This window comes from Vombatus ursinus, unplaced genomic scaffold (assembly GCF_900497805.2).
Source record: "Vombatus ursinus unplaced genomic scaffold, bare-nosed wombat genome assembly UNPS02014794.1, whole genome shotgun sequence".
Classification (NCBI taxonomy): Eukaryota; Metazoa; Chordata; class Mammalia; order Diprotodontia; family Vombatidae; genus Vombatus; species Vombatus ursinus.
The window spans coordinates 18,622,637-18,636,445 of NW_020954572.1; the positions used below are offsets into that span (position 1 = coordinate 18,622,637).

The 13,809-nt window shown below is 42.7% G+C and overlaps 1 protein-coding gene across 2 annotated transcripts in view; it reads left to right on the plus strand.

Moving 5' to 3' along the window:
• TGM5 (transglutaminase 5) overlaps positions 1-13,555 on the plus strand; it is a 53,487-nt gene extending 39,932 nt beyond the window's left edge. For both annotated transcript variants that reach the window (XM_027870022.1, XM_027870023.1), the window contains exons 7-13: positions 244-382; positions 1,172-1,275; positions 1,927-2,166; positions 8,477-8,830; positions 10,556-10,716; positions 12,355-12,488; positions 13,032-13,555. In XM_027870022.1, the coding sequence (XP_027725823.1) occupies positions 244-382; positions 1,172-1,275; positions 1,927-2,166; positions 8,477-8,830; positions 10,556-10,716; positions 12,355-12,488; positions 13,032-13,185 (1,286 nt within the window). In that variant the 3' untranslated portion in view covers positions 13,186-13,555. The remainder of the gene's footprint in view (positions 1-243; positions 383-1,171; positions 1,276-1,926; positions 2,167-8,476; positions 8,831-10,555; positions 10,717-12,354; positions 12,489-13,031) is intronic.
• The last annotated feature ends 254 nt before the right edge of the window (positions 13,556-13,809 follow it).

Here is a 13,809-nt window from a genome sequence, read left to right on the forward strand (position 1 = left end):
CCTGATATTTTATAAAACAACTTGTTTTGTAGCTCTCTAATGCATTTATTCTGTAATATTGTATATTATAATTATCTGTGTTAGTATCATGACCTCCTGGTGATTGTGAGCTCTGTGAGGGCAGACCGTGCCATATCCAAACTTTGCTTCTCCCCTAAGCTCTAACACTATCCTCTATACACAGTAGTCACTTAATAAATGTTTATGTAATTTGTTTGTTGACTTTTACTATCCCTTCTATAGTGATGAGGTGCCTGGGGATCCCCACTCGAGTTATTACCAACTTTGACTCAGGGCATGACACAGATGGAAATTTGATTATTGATGAGTATTATGACCACACTGGCAGGATCCTGGAGAATAAGAAGAAGGACAGTGTATGGTGAGAGTATCACTTAAACTCTGTGGAAGGTCTTCCTTCAGTTTTTTGCAGGGCTGTATTAATGATCCTCCTGACCCCTCATAGACTTAGATCCCATCCCTGGTATTTGTGGAATCAAGTGGGTACTTAGATGCCTCATTCATTAAAAACACTTTGCCTCTGGGTCAAATTTTGCAATCTCCCTAAAACTGCCATCAAAACATTCAGACCACAGCTGTGGCCCCAGCATCATCAGGGTCTGAAGTTCTACTTCTAGCCAATAATACCAGGAAGGAGTCTAAGAGAAACTTTTGAACCTGAAAACAAGGAGCCCTTTTTGAAAGACTAAAGGCCCTAGAAAACTCCATTTTCTAGTTACCATTGTGAATTTCCAAGGGAAAACTTCTTTCTGGTTGGTGAGTGATGGTTTTCACTAAGGAACCACTACTAAAACCAATGTTAGGAATTACAGGACAACAACAACAATAATAATAGCTAGCATTTTTATTGCATGTTAAGGTTCGTGAAGAGCTTTTCAAATATCTCTTTTTTATCCTCACAACAATCCTAGGTGCTATGATTATCCTCATTTTACAGATGAGGAAACTGAGTCACAGAGAAGTTAAGTGACTTGCCCAGGGTCACACAGCTAACATGTCTCTGGGGTAGGACCTGAAGCCAGCTCTTCTGATTCTAAGTACAGTACCCTATCCATGTGGCCCCATTGCCTCAGAGGATTTTAGGGACCTTCAGGGAGATTAATCTCTTTTAACCTCAATCCCACAATGACTTTCCTGGCTTCTCTTTTAGGAATTTCCATGTGTGGAATGAATGCTGGATGGCTCGGAGAGATCTTCCCTCAAAATATGGAGGTTGGCAGTTGTTAGATGCCACTCCTCAAGAGACAAGCAATGGTAATGTTTTCCAGGGGAAAGATAATTATAAGTAGACAAATAAACACTTCCCCTGTTCTCTGCCCAGCCTTATTTACTTTCTTTTTTAAAAAAAGTTTCAATGAATTTTAATTTTTATAACACATTCACTTCCCAATAGTCCCACTATGTCCCCTTCCCATTCTATAGGAAAAAAAAGTTAAGCAAAACCAACCAGTCCAGCAATTGTGACTGATTCAGTATTTAGTATTCCCTACCTGTAGTCCACCACCTCACCACCAAGAGGAAGGTAGTATTTTTTTTTTTCGTTGTTGTTCAGTCGTTTCAGCTGTGTCTGACTCTTCATGACCCCATTTGGGAATTTCTTGGCAAAGATACTAGAGTGGTTTGCCATTTCTTTCTCTAGCTCATTTTCCAGATGAGGAAACTGAGGCAAACAGTTAAGTGACTTGCCCAGGGTCACACAGCTAATGAGTGTCGGAGACTGTATTTGAACTCACGAAGATTCATCTTCCTGACTCCAGGAACAGCATTCTGTGCACTATGGTGCCACCTAGTATATTTTAGTATAAGTTATTTGGCATCAATGTTAATCATTACATTTGTTGCAATAATGTTGCATTTGATGATATTCTTGAGTTCCTTTTAAGTTTGCTTCCTGCCCATCTCTAGGTGTCTACTGCTGTGGTCCTGCCTCAGTCAGAGCCATCAAGGAAGGAGAGGTGGATTTGAACTATGACACAGCCTTCGCCTTCTCCATGGTGAATGCCGACTGTGTGTCCTGGCTCGTCTATGGTGGGAAGGAACAGAAACTTCACCGAGACACCAGTTTGGTTGGCAACTTGATCAGTACCAAGAGCATCCAGAGCGATGAGAGGGAGGACGTTACTGAGAACTACAAGTATGAAGAAGGTACAGACCAAACTCGAAGTCACTTAATGCACTTGTGTTAGAATGGCAGAGAATGAGTCGCTGCTTCTCACGGAAATGGAAAGGAGCAGAGGCAATGCCTGGTTCCGTGTACTAGAGATGACTTAGGGAAACAGCTGGAATGAGTGTCAGTTTGGTGGTTCTGTCAATTCCACTTGCATATTGAAGAGAGCTGGGTAATGGGAAGGGAGCTAGCATATCTTGAATCAAACCCACTCACAATAAGGTGACAAACAATTATCCTTTCCACATAAGGGGTTGGGGGACTAGAGGCATGGCTCCCTCCTCCCCCGCCCTGCAACCTAGAAAATTTGTGTAAAATTTTTTGGCCCTCCCTTCATACCAGAGAAGAAGTCTGAATTTTTTCTTTTTCTTTTATGGGGTATTTACAGTACCTTATTGTAAAATTTGGGTTAAGTATTCGGTCATAGGCTCTGTGTTGTCTGCTGGCCTTCATGTGTCATCTGTGGCTTCTGCAAAGCCCCCCAAAATTCTCATTTGATTTCTTATGCTGACCCTCGATATATTGAAACCATGATGGGGAATATTGCGATGTGGGAGGCATGATTGTACAAGAATATGTGGAAGTAAATGGACTTTGTGTAGGGGGAAGGTTGAGGATGAGAGGCACAGCGTAACTGCAGTATCTGGTATTGGTCCTGGGACTCTCCCTGTGTTCTCTTTGTGGTATGTGAGGGTGGTTTATATCACAGTATTTCAGAGTTGAGAGGGACTTCAGAGACCATCTAATCTAATACATACGTAAATAACACGAGAACCTGAAGGTCTCTGTGTTGGTCCAAGGTCACAGAATTTCAGAATTAGAGGGAACCTTGACTGCCATCTTATTTAATCCGTACATGTGTATAAATATAGATTTAGATACACACATGTATATATACACACATAAATATATGTACACACACACACACACACATATATATGTAGAGATAAATTATAGAGGCAGTTAGGTAGCGCAGTAGGTAGAATGCTGTACTTGGAGTTAGGAAGACCTAAGTTCAATTCTGACCTCAGATAATTACTAGATGTATGACCCTGAGCAAGTCATTTAGCCACTGTCTGCCTCAGTTTCCTCATCTGCAAAATGAAGGTCATCATAGCACCCGCCTCCCAGGATTATTATGAGGATCAAATGAGATGGCATTTATAAAGCCCTTAGCACAAGGCCCCGCACATAAATAGTTAAGAAATGCTTATTCCCTCCGCTTCCTCACTTACCCATGACATCTTTTTAGCTTTTGCTTTAAGACTTCCAGTGATGGAGGTGAGATGGGAAGCTTACTAGATCAGAGAACTTTGGTTCAAATTTTTTCTCTGCCATTTGCTATCTCTGTGACTTTGGGTAAGTCACTTAAATTCTCTGAGCCTCAGTTTCCTCAACTGTAAAATGAGGGGGTTGGGCTAGATGACCTCCAAGGTTCCTCCTGACTCTAAATCTATGATCCAGTGACAAGCATAGTCTATTGCCTTCTGACACAGCCTATTCCCCTTTCGGATGGCTCTAATTATTGAGAAATTTTTCTTTACACCAAATCTAGATGTGTCTCTCTGTTATTTCCCACCGTTTCTGCCATCTGGAGCCAAACAGAGTAAGTTTAATCCTTCTTCATTTGACACCTTCTGAAATACTTGAAGACAGCTCTCATGTCCCCCTGAACGTTCTCGCCTTCAGCCTAAACTTCTCCATCTCCTCCAGGCAGTCCTCATATGGCATAGACTCAAGGCTCAGGCTTCAGAGTGAATCCACAATGTTCACCAAGATTGATGGAGTAGGTAAGGGACAAAGCTGCGATCAGATCCAGTCTGCGACTGGCTTTAAATTGTGCCAGATGAGCTCCCTCCCAGTCTCCTCTCCCCTGGAAAGGGTGACCACGATTGGCACTGTCCAAAGCACAGCTGGGTCTGGCGTTCCTTGTCAGCAGAGGTTCCCTCTTTCTTCCCTGGCTCACATGTCCAATTCCCCTCACTGTTCCAGGGGTTAAAGTTCGTGTGGCTGGGGCAGAGGCAGCCTCCCAACCCCACTAACACCAGGACTTAACGCTTGCTGTTTAAGTGGACCTAACCTGGAGTGAACCTTACTCTTCATAGGGACCAAACCTCTTCTTGGGATTTTTCTTCAAATCTTCTTTGATTATTCCAGGAGGACCACTGTTCTGCCCCTACTCTTATTTATTTTTACCTGCTCTATGCTCTCCCTGGTGCACTATTTTATCTTGTTTGTGGGAGAAATCTGAAGAGCTTGGAATTTTCTGACCTATTCTACCATCTTCCCAGAATCCTCTTCCCACTTATGGATTTTTCAGACCCCAAAGAGCAATGGGTCACTCTGTGAAGCTAACGCACTGAATGACTGATTCAGGGATGGAATTCAATAGGGATAAATATAAACTCTTATACTTGGGTTCCAAAAGCCAACTTTGCTAATACCAGACAAGAAAGCATGCTTTGGCAATAGTTTGTCTGAAAATGATATGGGGTTTTTAGCGGGCTTTGAGCTTAATATGAGCCAATGGTGTATATGCTGTGGTAGCGAAATAAACTAATGAGATCTTAGGTTGAATTGAGAGGCCTCCCTTCCAGAAGTAAGGTGATGTTAACTCTGCCGGCCTGGTTTGACAATATTTAGAGTATGGTGCACTACAGTGGACAGTGCTGAGCACTACATTTTTGCAAGGACTTTGATAAGGTGAAGAGAAAGATCTGGAAATCATGCTGCATGAGGATAAGCTGAAAGAATGGGGGATAGTTAGCTTGGAAAAGAAAAGGCCCAGGAGGGCGTGAGAGCTGTTTTCAATTAGAAGGCTGTCCCTTAAATAAGGAGCTCAGCTTACTCTGTTTGACCTCAGAGAGCAGAATCAGAAGCAGTTAATAGAAGATGCAAAGAAGCCAATTTGAGCTTTATAGAAAGAAGAACTTCTTAACAATTAGCATTATCAGCAGGTTGTAGAAGGGTCCCCACTTATTGGAGGTCTTCTAGAAAAGGTCTACTTTATGGGAATGCTTAAGGTGGGAATCTTTCTCTGGTATGGGTTAGGCAACAGTAAAAAAAGACATTGGTCCTGAGTTCAACTCTGGCTTCAGACATTTACTAGCTGTGTGACCTTGGGCAAGTCACTTAACCGCATTGCCTTAAAAAAACTTCTTTTTTAAAAAAGGGGGGCAATAGGGGCAGCTAGATGGTGCAGTGGATAGAGCTCTGGCCTTGGAGTCGGGGTGACCTGAGTTCAAATATGGCCTCAGACACTTGACAGTTACTAGCTGTGTGACCCTGGGCAAGTCACTTAACCCTGATTGCCTCACCAAAAAAAACAAACAAACAAAAAAGGGGGGCAATAGGTGGTGCAGTGGATAGAGCACTAGCCCTGGAGTCAGGAGGAGATGATTTTAAATCCAACCTCAAATACTTGTTAGCTGTGTGACCCTGGGCAAGTAACTTAATCCCAATTGCCTTAAGAAAAGAAAAAAACAAAGAAAAGACATTGTTTCTCAGTTCTTCAAACCCTACCTCTGATGATCACCACCTCTATTACCTTGGACAAGTCACTAGGCCATCCTTTGTCTCAATTCTTACCTCACCTTTAGTCATTGAATTGGCATCTCCTCAGACAAACTGAGGCCTGGGAAAAATTTTAATTCAGAAAGACCAACGTTATCTGCTGCATCCCGGGCATCACCTGTTGTTTTGACTTTTGTCTTGTCACTAGACTTTGATGACTCTGAAGGAGAGAGTAAGGCTCTGCATCACTTAAATCCAATTCACCCTCGTGGTGTCATTTGTAGGACAAACAACAACAAAAATGAAGATCTAGGACTAGCTAACCACAGAATTCAAGACAAGAAGCATGTATTCAACATCTACTGGGTAGCAAACACTACAAAGAGCTGGGTTTACAAAGAAAGACCGAAAAAAAAAGTTCCTGCCCTCAAGCAGTTCATAGTCCAAAAACAACATGCAAACCACCCTATATGAGCAAGATATATACAGAATAAATTGGAGATGGTCACAGAGAAAAGGTTTTGCCTTAAAGGGGATCGGAAAAAGTTTCTCATAAAAGGTGGGATTTTTTTAAAGCTGGGACTTGAACCCACCAGAGAAGCCTGGAGGTTGGAGATGAGGAGAAAGAGCATTCCAGGCATGGGGGGGGAGGGCAGCCAATGAAAGTGCTCAGAGTTGGGACATGGAGTATCTTTTGTGCAGGGAACAGCAAGGGTACCAGTGTCACCGTTCCCTTCCAACTGTGAAATTCTGTGATTCTGAACTAGACTCCCAGGTTAGAAGACTAATGATAATGGTTGTCTGCGCACATACTTCCCCTGGGTGTTCTTACCCCATCTTTACTCCATAAACTATGGAGCAGGGAGAATATGGGAGTGGAGGTGAGGATGCTAAGAAAGGTTCCCACAAGGGCTGCAGGAACAGTACCGTGCAAGCCCTAAGGTGAGTCTGAACAATCTGTCTCTGTGCCTGAATCTTCTGAAGAGACTGAGAATAGACGGAGTTTCTCCTGAATTTCTCAGGGTTAGTCTATACTTTTCCAAAAATTAACTTCTGGGGTCTGAAATCCTTCAGTTGACTCAGCTTCTTTTAAAAGGGTCATCAGTTAACATTGGTAAGCTCTCTATTAAAATGGAAGGAAAGCAATGCTATTCAGTAGAATAAGCCCCGGTTCTGGAGCCAAAGGGGCAGCTAGGTGGCGCCATAGTGCGCAGGGTGCGGGGTCTGGAGTCAGGAAGACTCATCTTCCTGAGTTCAAATCTGGCTTCAGACACTTACTAGCTGCATGACCTTGGGCAAATCACTTAACCCTGTTTGCCTCAGCTTCCTCATCTGTAAAGTGAGCTGGAAAAGGAAAATGGCAAACCACTCCAGTATCCTTGCCAAGAAAACACCAAAAATGAGTCAGACGTGACTGAACAACAACTGAACAACAACTGAAGCCAATAGGACCTGATGATTCAGATCCACCTTTTAATTCTTACTCTGATTTGTGTAATCTTGCCCAAGTCACCCGCCGTCCCTGGGCCTTCATTTCTGCATCTGTTAAATGAAGGGGATGGGCTAAATGGCCTCTAAGAGCACTTCTAGCTCCAAGTCCGGGCTAGATCTCTCATTCAATGCTGTTTTCTCATATGTAAAATGGGGAGTGTAGGGTTGGATTCCATGACTGCTGGGCAGGGTTGTGCTAGAGCCAGCTCCTACCAAACTCCTGAGAGACTATTAGATTGTTAAATATTCAGTGTGAACACTTACACCTCGGAAATTAGAAAATGCTTACAAAAGAGGGCTTGATTCTCTAGGCTTGAGAGTGATGTTAATTATGCAGATTGAACTGAAAAGTATGTCTTGTATACTTTTTTTTTTCTGGAGAGCTGTTTGTTAAATATTTACCAGCACAACCCTGCCTCTGAGGTACCTTTCAATTCTAGATCTATGGTACTATAATGTACAAGATGATTTAAAAAAAAGTGAAGAATAATTAGGTTGTTTAATGATGATTTAATAAGTAATCAAAACCAATTTGTAAAGAAACTATCTAGAAAAAAAAGAAAGAAATGTTATGTAACTCTACAATTTGGCGCATACTACAATACATAAGCTAGCTGTTGTTATTAACTTATTTTTCAATTGTGTCCAATTAGGGGCAGTTAGGTGGCACAGTGGATCAAGCTCAGACCTCGGAGTCAGGAGGACCTGAGTTCAAATCTGGCCTCAGATACTTGATACTGACAAGCTTAACCCTGATTGCCTAACCAAAAAACAAAAACAAATCAATTTTGTCCAACTCTTCATGACCTTATTTTTGGATTTTCTTGGCAAAGATACTAGAGTGGTTTGCAATTTCCTTCTCCAGTTCATTTTACAAATGAGGAATTGAGGCAAACAGGGTTAAGTGACTTGCCCAGGGTCACAAAGCTAGTAAGTGTCTGAGACCAGATTTGAACTCATGAAGATGAGTCTAGCTCAGAAGTGAGGAACCGGCAGCCTTGAGGCCATATGTGGTCACCAGGTTCCCCATCACTGGTCTAGCTGGTTTCAAGACCAGTGCTCTCTCCACTGCACCACCTAGCTGCCCCATATGTAACCTAGTTAATGGGTAATAGTATTTGCAGTGTTCAGTTCTTTTAAAGTTACCCTGTACTTTAATAACTTTGCAGAGATTTTTCTGGTATTAGGGGGTGGGGAGGGCCTAATTTTTTTCAGTAATATCAGTGTTTTTTGCCCCAGACCAACCCAATCTAAATCTCCAGACCCTGTTATCTTTTGATCCAGGCTCTCCCCTGGAGCGAGAGGCATTTCTGAAGGCTCTTCAGAAAGTGCAGTCTAGAGGATTTCCAGAGAGTCACCAAGGACATTCCCCGCCTGCAGAGCCCTTCTCAGCAACAGAAGCGGCAAACCCACACCTGATTTCTCCCCCTGGACTAAAGGATGTGAGCCTGAAATTCAAGCTGGTTGAGCCTGCCTACATGGGCCTGGACATAAACTTTGTTCTACACACGTTCAACTTAGTTCTAACGTTCAAGGACCTTAAGGTGAACCTGAGTGCTCAGTCCTTGCTCCATGATGGCAGTCCCCTGCCTGTGTTCTGGCAAGACACAGCATTCATCTCTCTAATGCCCAATGAAGGTATGTGTATGCAAGGCCAAATTCAGTTCAGTTCTATTTGACAAGCATCTATCAAACATCTGAGGCACTGTGCTAAGCAGGTACTGAGGACTTCCAGAGAGATGGGATAGAGTGGAAAGACTGCTGGCTTTGGAGAGCCCAAAGCTTGGCTCAGACACTTACTCTCTTTGTGACCTGGGGCAAATTATTTACTGTCTCTGAGCCTCAGTTTCTCTCATCAATAAAATGAGAAGGAAAGCTGGGCATGAATGGCATGTACCTATCATCATGGCTATCCTAGAGGCTAAGGATCCATTAAACTTGGGAAATTTGTTGGGAGTGACACCTCAGATTAAGAGGTGATTACTGGGGACAGGTAGGTGGCACCGCAGATAGAACACTGGAGCCCCAATTGCCTTGCCAAAAAAAAAAATAAAATAAATTTTTAAAAGAGGTGATTATTGAGTTTTCAGCATTTACACCTCAGAAATTAACAAGCATTACATATCAGGTCTTGATTTATTATTTTGTTGATTGTCTAGATTTAAAAATTTAAATTTAAAATTTAATCTTCACTACTAGCATTTTTCCATCACTTTTTTAAATCTAGACAATCAACAAAATAATAAATCAAGACCTGATATGTCTTATTTTGTTGATTGTCTAGATTTTAAAAAGTGATGGAAAAATGCTAGTAGTGAAGATTAAATTTTAAGGTGTGTCCAGTATACATTTTTAAACCCTTTTTTTCATCAAATGTTTACCAGCATGCCCCTGGCTAACCAGGTCTCTGCACAACACGGTGAGTTCTCCAGAATAGAGGGGCACCTGGCTGCCTAAAGAGGGACAACCCAAACAGAACTGGAAATGATATAGGCCAAATAGTAGTGGGATTGGGCCCATTAGAGATCACTGCACTTCTAGCCTGGCTAAGATAGGGAGACCTAGTCTCAAAAAATTTAAATTATGTTATAACATATAACAACATAAGAAAAGGTAACTTAACAAGGTAACACGAATGACATAACTTAACAAAGGTACCATAACAGAATAGTACAATTAATATAATTAATATAATATGCAGAATAAAACCAAGAAGTTAGATGAGTTGGCCCCAAAGGCCCTTTTATGTTATTTTATTTTTTGACTAGGCAATGGAGTTAAGTGACTTGCCCAGGATCACACAGCTAGTAAGTGTTAAGTGTCTGAGGCCAAGTTTGAACTCAGGTCCTCCTGACTCCAGGGCCTGTGATCTATCCACTGCGCCACTCGAAGGCCCTTTTAGCTCTAAATCTATGATCTACAAACCTGACTGATACAATTTTAATTATGCCAGACCATTTGACAGGATTTTTAGGGTGGTAGGATAGGCCAATACTATTTGGTCTGTGCCTTCAGGAAAATGGAAAAGGTTATCCTCACAAATTGGCAGGCCTGATTGACTTCTGCAGGTGTGATCCTACTTCTGTGAGATGGTACAGCATCTTAACAGCAATAGGAACATTTCCCTAGCCGGGCTCACATTGAGTAAAAAAGACATCTGTTAGAATTTTAGTCAGAGGAGCCCCCAGCCCCAGAGATGCCACCACCTCTGGCCAACCTAGAAAAGATCCCCTAAAAATAGAAGGTAAACCCCCAGAAAAGAGACCCACTAGAAACTACTACTTTATCCCTAAGACAGCTCATTCCTGACCCCATGCAGGCCCTAAGATGCTCTCACTATGCCTCTGTCTTCTTTTCCTTTAGCAAAGACCTATCCCTGCACAATCCGCTACTCCCAGTACAGCCAGTTTCTGTCACCAGACAAGCTGATCCGGATCAGTGCCCTGGGAGAAGAGATGAACAGTTCAGACAAGTTCCTTGTTGACAAGATCATCACCTTGGAACTCCCGAGCATCATGATTAACGTAGGGGAAGGCCTGACAAAAATGCACGCATGTGGGGATAGAAACACAGAGACGGCAGTGCCTGCCGAAGGGAGAGCAGACATATCACTACTTAGGTGGGGAGTTTGGCTACCCCACCGTCCCTGGTTATAATCAACCAACTAATTCAGCTTCTACCACAGACTAGGCTAGGGATACAAAGACAAAAACAAATCAGTCCCTGCTTTCAAAAAGCTTACTCTCTGTTAAGAGAAATAACATGTACACATATAAGCAAGCGTGGCTGGAGTCAGCTCTACCTATCAAGAGCTGATTGTTAAATTTTCAGAGTGAGCATTTATACCTCAGAAATCAACAAATGTTACACATCAGTACTTGATTTATTGATTTGTTGATTATTTTATTGTTGTTCAGTCATTTTTCAGTTATGTCCAACTCTTTGTGACCCCATTTTTGGCTTTCTTGGCAAAGATACTGAAGTGGCTTGCCATTTCCTTCTCTAGCTCATTTTCCAGATGAAGAAACTGAGGCAAATAGGGTTAAGTGACTTGCCCAGGGTCACATAGCTAAATGTCTGAGGCCAGATTTGAACTTAGGAAGATGAGTCTTCCTGACTTCAGGCAGTGCACTCTTTCCACTGCACCACCTGGTTAATTGTATAGACTTAGGAAAATAATGGGCAAAGGGCATCTAGGTGGCTCAATGGATAGAACACTCGCCCTGGAGTCAGGAGGACCTGAGTTCAAATGTGACCTCAGACACTTGACACTCACTAGCTGTGTGATCCTGGGCAAGTCACTTAACCCCAACTGCCTCAGAAAAGAAAAGAAAAGAAAAGAAAAGAAAAGAAAGGGCAGCTAGGTGGTGTAGTGGACAAAGTGCCCCACCTAAAGTTAGGAAGACTCATCTTCCTCAGTTCAAATCTGGTCTCATATACCTACTAGCTGTGTGACCCTGGGCAAGTCACTTAACCCTGTTTGCCTCAGTTTCCTCATCTGGAAAATGAGCTAGAGAAGGAAATGGCAAACCAGTCCAGTATCTTTGCCAAGAAAACCCCAAATGGGGTCACAAGGAGTTTGACATGACTAAACTACAACATAAATATGAATTAGAAAGAAAGAAGGAAGGAAGGAAGGAAGGAAGGAAGGAAGAAAAAAGAAAATAAAAACTAGAGAGCCAATCTGATGTAGTGGGTAGGGGATGAGCTTTGGAATTAGAAAGACCAAGGTCCGACTCCTACCTCAGCCATACTTTTGCTATGTGGCTGTGGAGCAGTCATTTAACCTCTTCATATCCCCAAGCTGCTCTGGAGATCACACTGGGTAATTACAGAGGAGTTGCTTTATTAGTAGAGGAAGTTCCCTATATTATCACTTGTCCAACAAAAAAACAAGGTAAAAATGGAACTTGAAAAATGCCTGCAATTCAAATTATATGTTAGTAACCTTGTGGCCCTCCTAACTATTTCCCAGCTGGATTTGACCCTAGGTGGAGAAATGTGAGTGAAGCCCTCTGATTCAGGAACTCTTTCCTGTACCCTGATCTGTTTGGCTGTGAATCCCATCTCTTCTGGAAATGAGCTTGATAACGAGGTCTTCAGATAGATTTCTTTTCTTTCACAACCTCCCCTACAATCAGCATTTTGGTTTCTCTGTTCAGGTTCTGGGAGAAGCCATCTTGGGCCAGACTCTTTCCATACAAGTGATATTTGAAAATCCTCTCTTGGAGGAGGTAGGAGATTGTGTGCTGACTGTGGAAGGCAGTGGCCTGTTCAAGAAACAGATGAAGATCATGTAAGTGAAGGGGGTCCTGGTCCCCGGTCCCCAGACCCCTGTCCCAGAGGCAGTTATTTCCAGTACCAATACTGTTTGGAGCTTAGTACTACCCTCTGTTCTGGAGACTCTGGTTCTCAGAGTAGGGGCTTGGAGCGCCCTAAAGAAACATGAGATCAGAGAGTAAAGTGAAAAAGGGCTTGGATGCTTCAGAACTCTGATCAATGAAGTGGCCCATGGAGACTTTAGGAGACTAATGATGAAACATGCTTCCCACCTCTAGGCAGAAAAGTGGTGAGCTAGATTTGCGAGATTACACTTATTTGTTACAAGGAGGATTCTATTTTTCAAGGGGGAAAGTGTGTGTGTGTGTGTGTGTGTGTGTGTGTGTGTGTGTGTGTGTCTGTGTGTGTGTGTGTGTGTGGTGGAGGTAGGGGAAATCCTGAAGGCATGACAGTGTTGTTTTTTTAAGTAGCACCAATAAAACATTCTAAAAAAAAGAAGGGGCTTGTGGGGAATCAGAATGAAAAGGCTTTTACTGACATTTTCCATTCTTTGCCTTAGTATTGGAATCCTCAAACCTCAAAGTAAGGCCAGCGTCACTGTTAAAACTGTCCCCTTCAAGAGTGGCCAGAGGCAGATCCAAGCCAATCTGAAGAGCAACAAATTTAAGGATATCAAAGGATACAGGAATGTGAATGTTGCCCCTGAATTATAAAACCTCTGTGATGGAGCTGTTTATCCAGGATGCTGCTGAGTTTCAGTGTTACAGAGGTTAAAGTTCAACAACTGAGCACCACCTTTTTCTAACAAACACCCAGGCCTCTTCTGAGCAGACAGAGGGTCCTACAGACTCTGGATATCACGCTTTTAGCATTTGCACATCTGTCTAAAGGCCCTCACTGCCTGTGTTACCACCTGTCCAGGAGGGTGCTGCAGGTTGTGCACACAAGATTAAGGAAGACCAGCTGGGACTTCATTGGGATTCCGCTCCCCAGGTGGCCAGGTGGAAAACAAGAGGACCTGAGCAGCTTTGCCTTTTGTAGTTGACTCTCCCCTACCAATAAACCTTATTATTGTTGTATTTATTTTCTTGTGTTCTCTACCTCGGCCACTCCCACTTCATCTCCTTCAACCTTTGTAACTGCCTTCCAGACAGCACCTCTGTATAAGAATACAGAGTGCCCCAAAGTGCCCCTTAGTGCATAAAGATCTTAAAACTGCACCCTGTATGTTACTTTATTTCCAGGGGTCTCTTCTTGTTTTTGCCCTCTATACACAAAGTAGAGGGGATAGAAAATTAGGGGAATGCCACTAAATGGAAATAAAAAGAATCTCACTC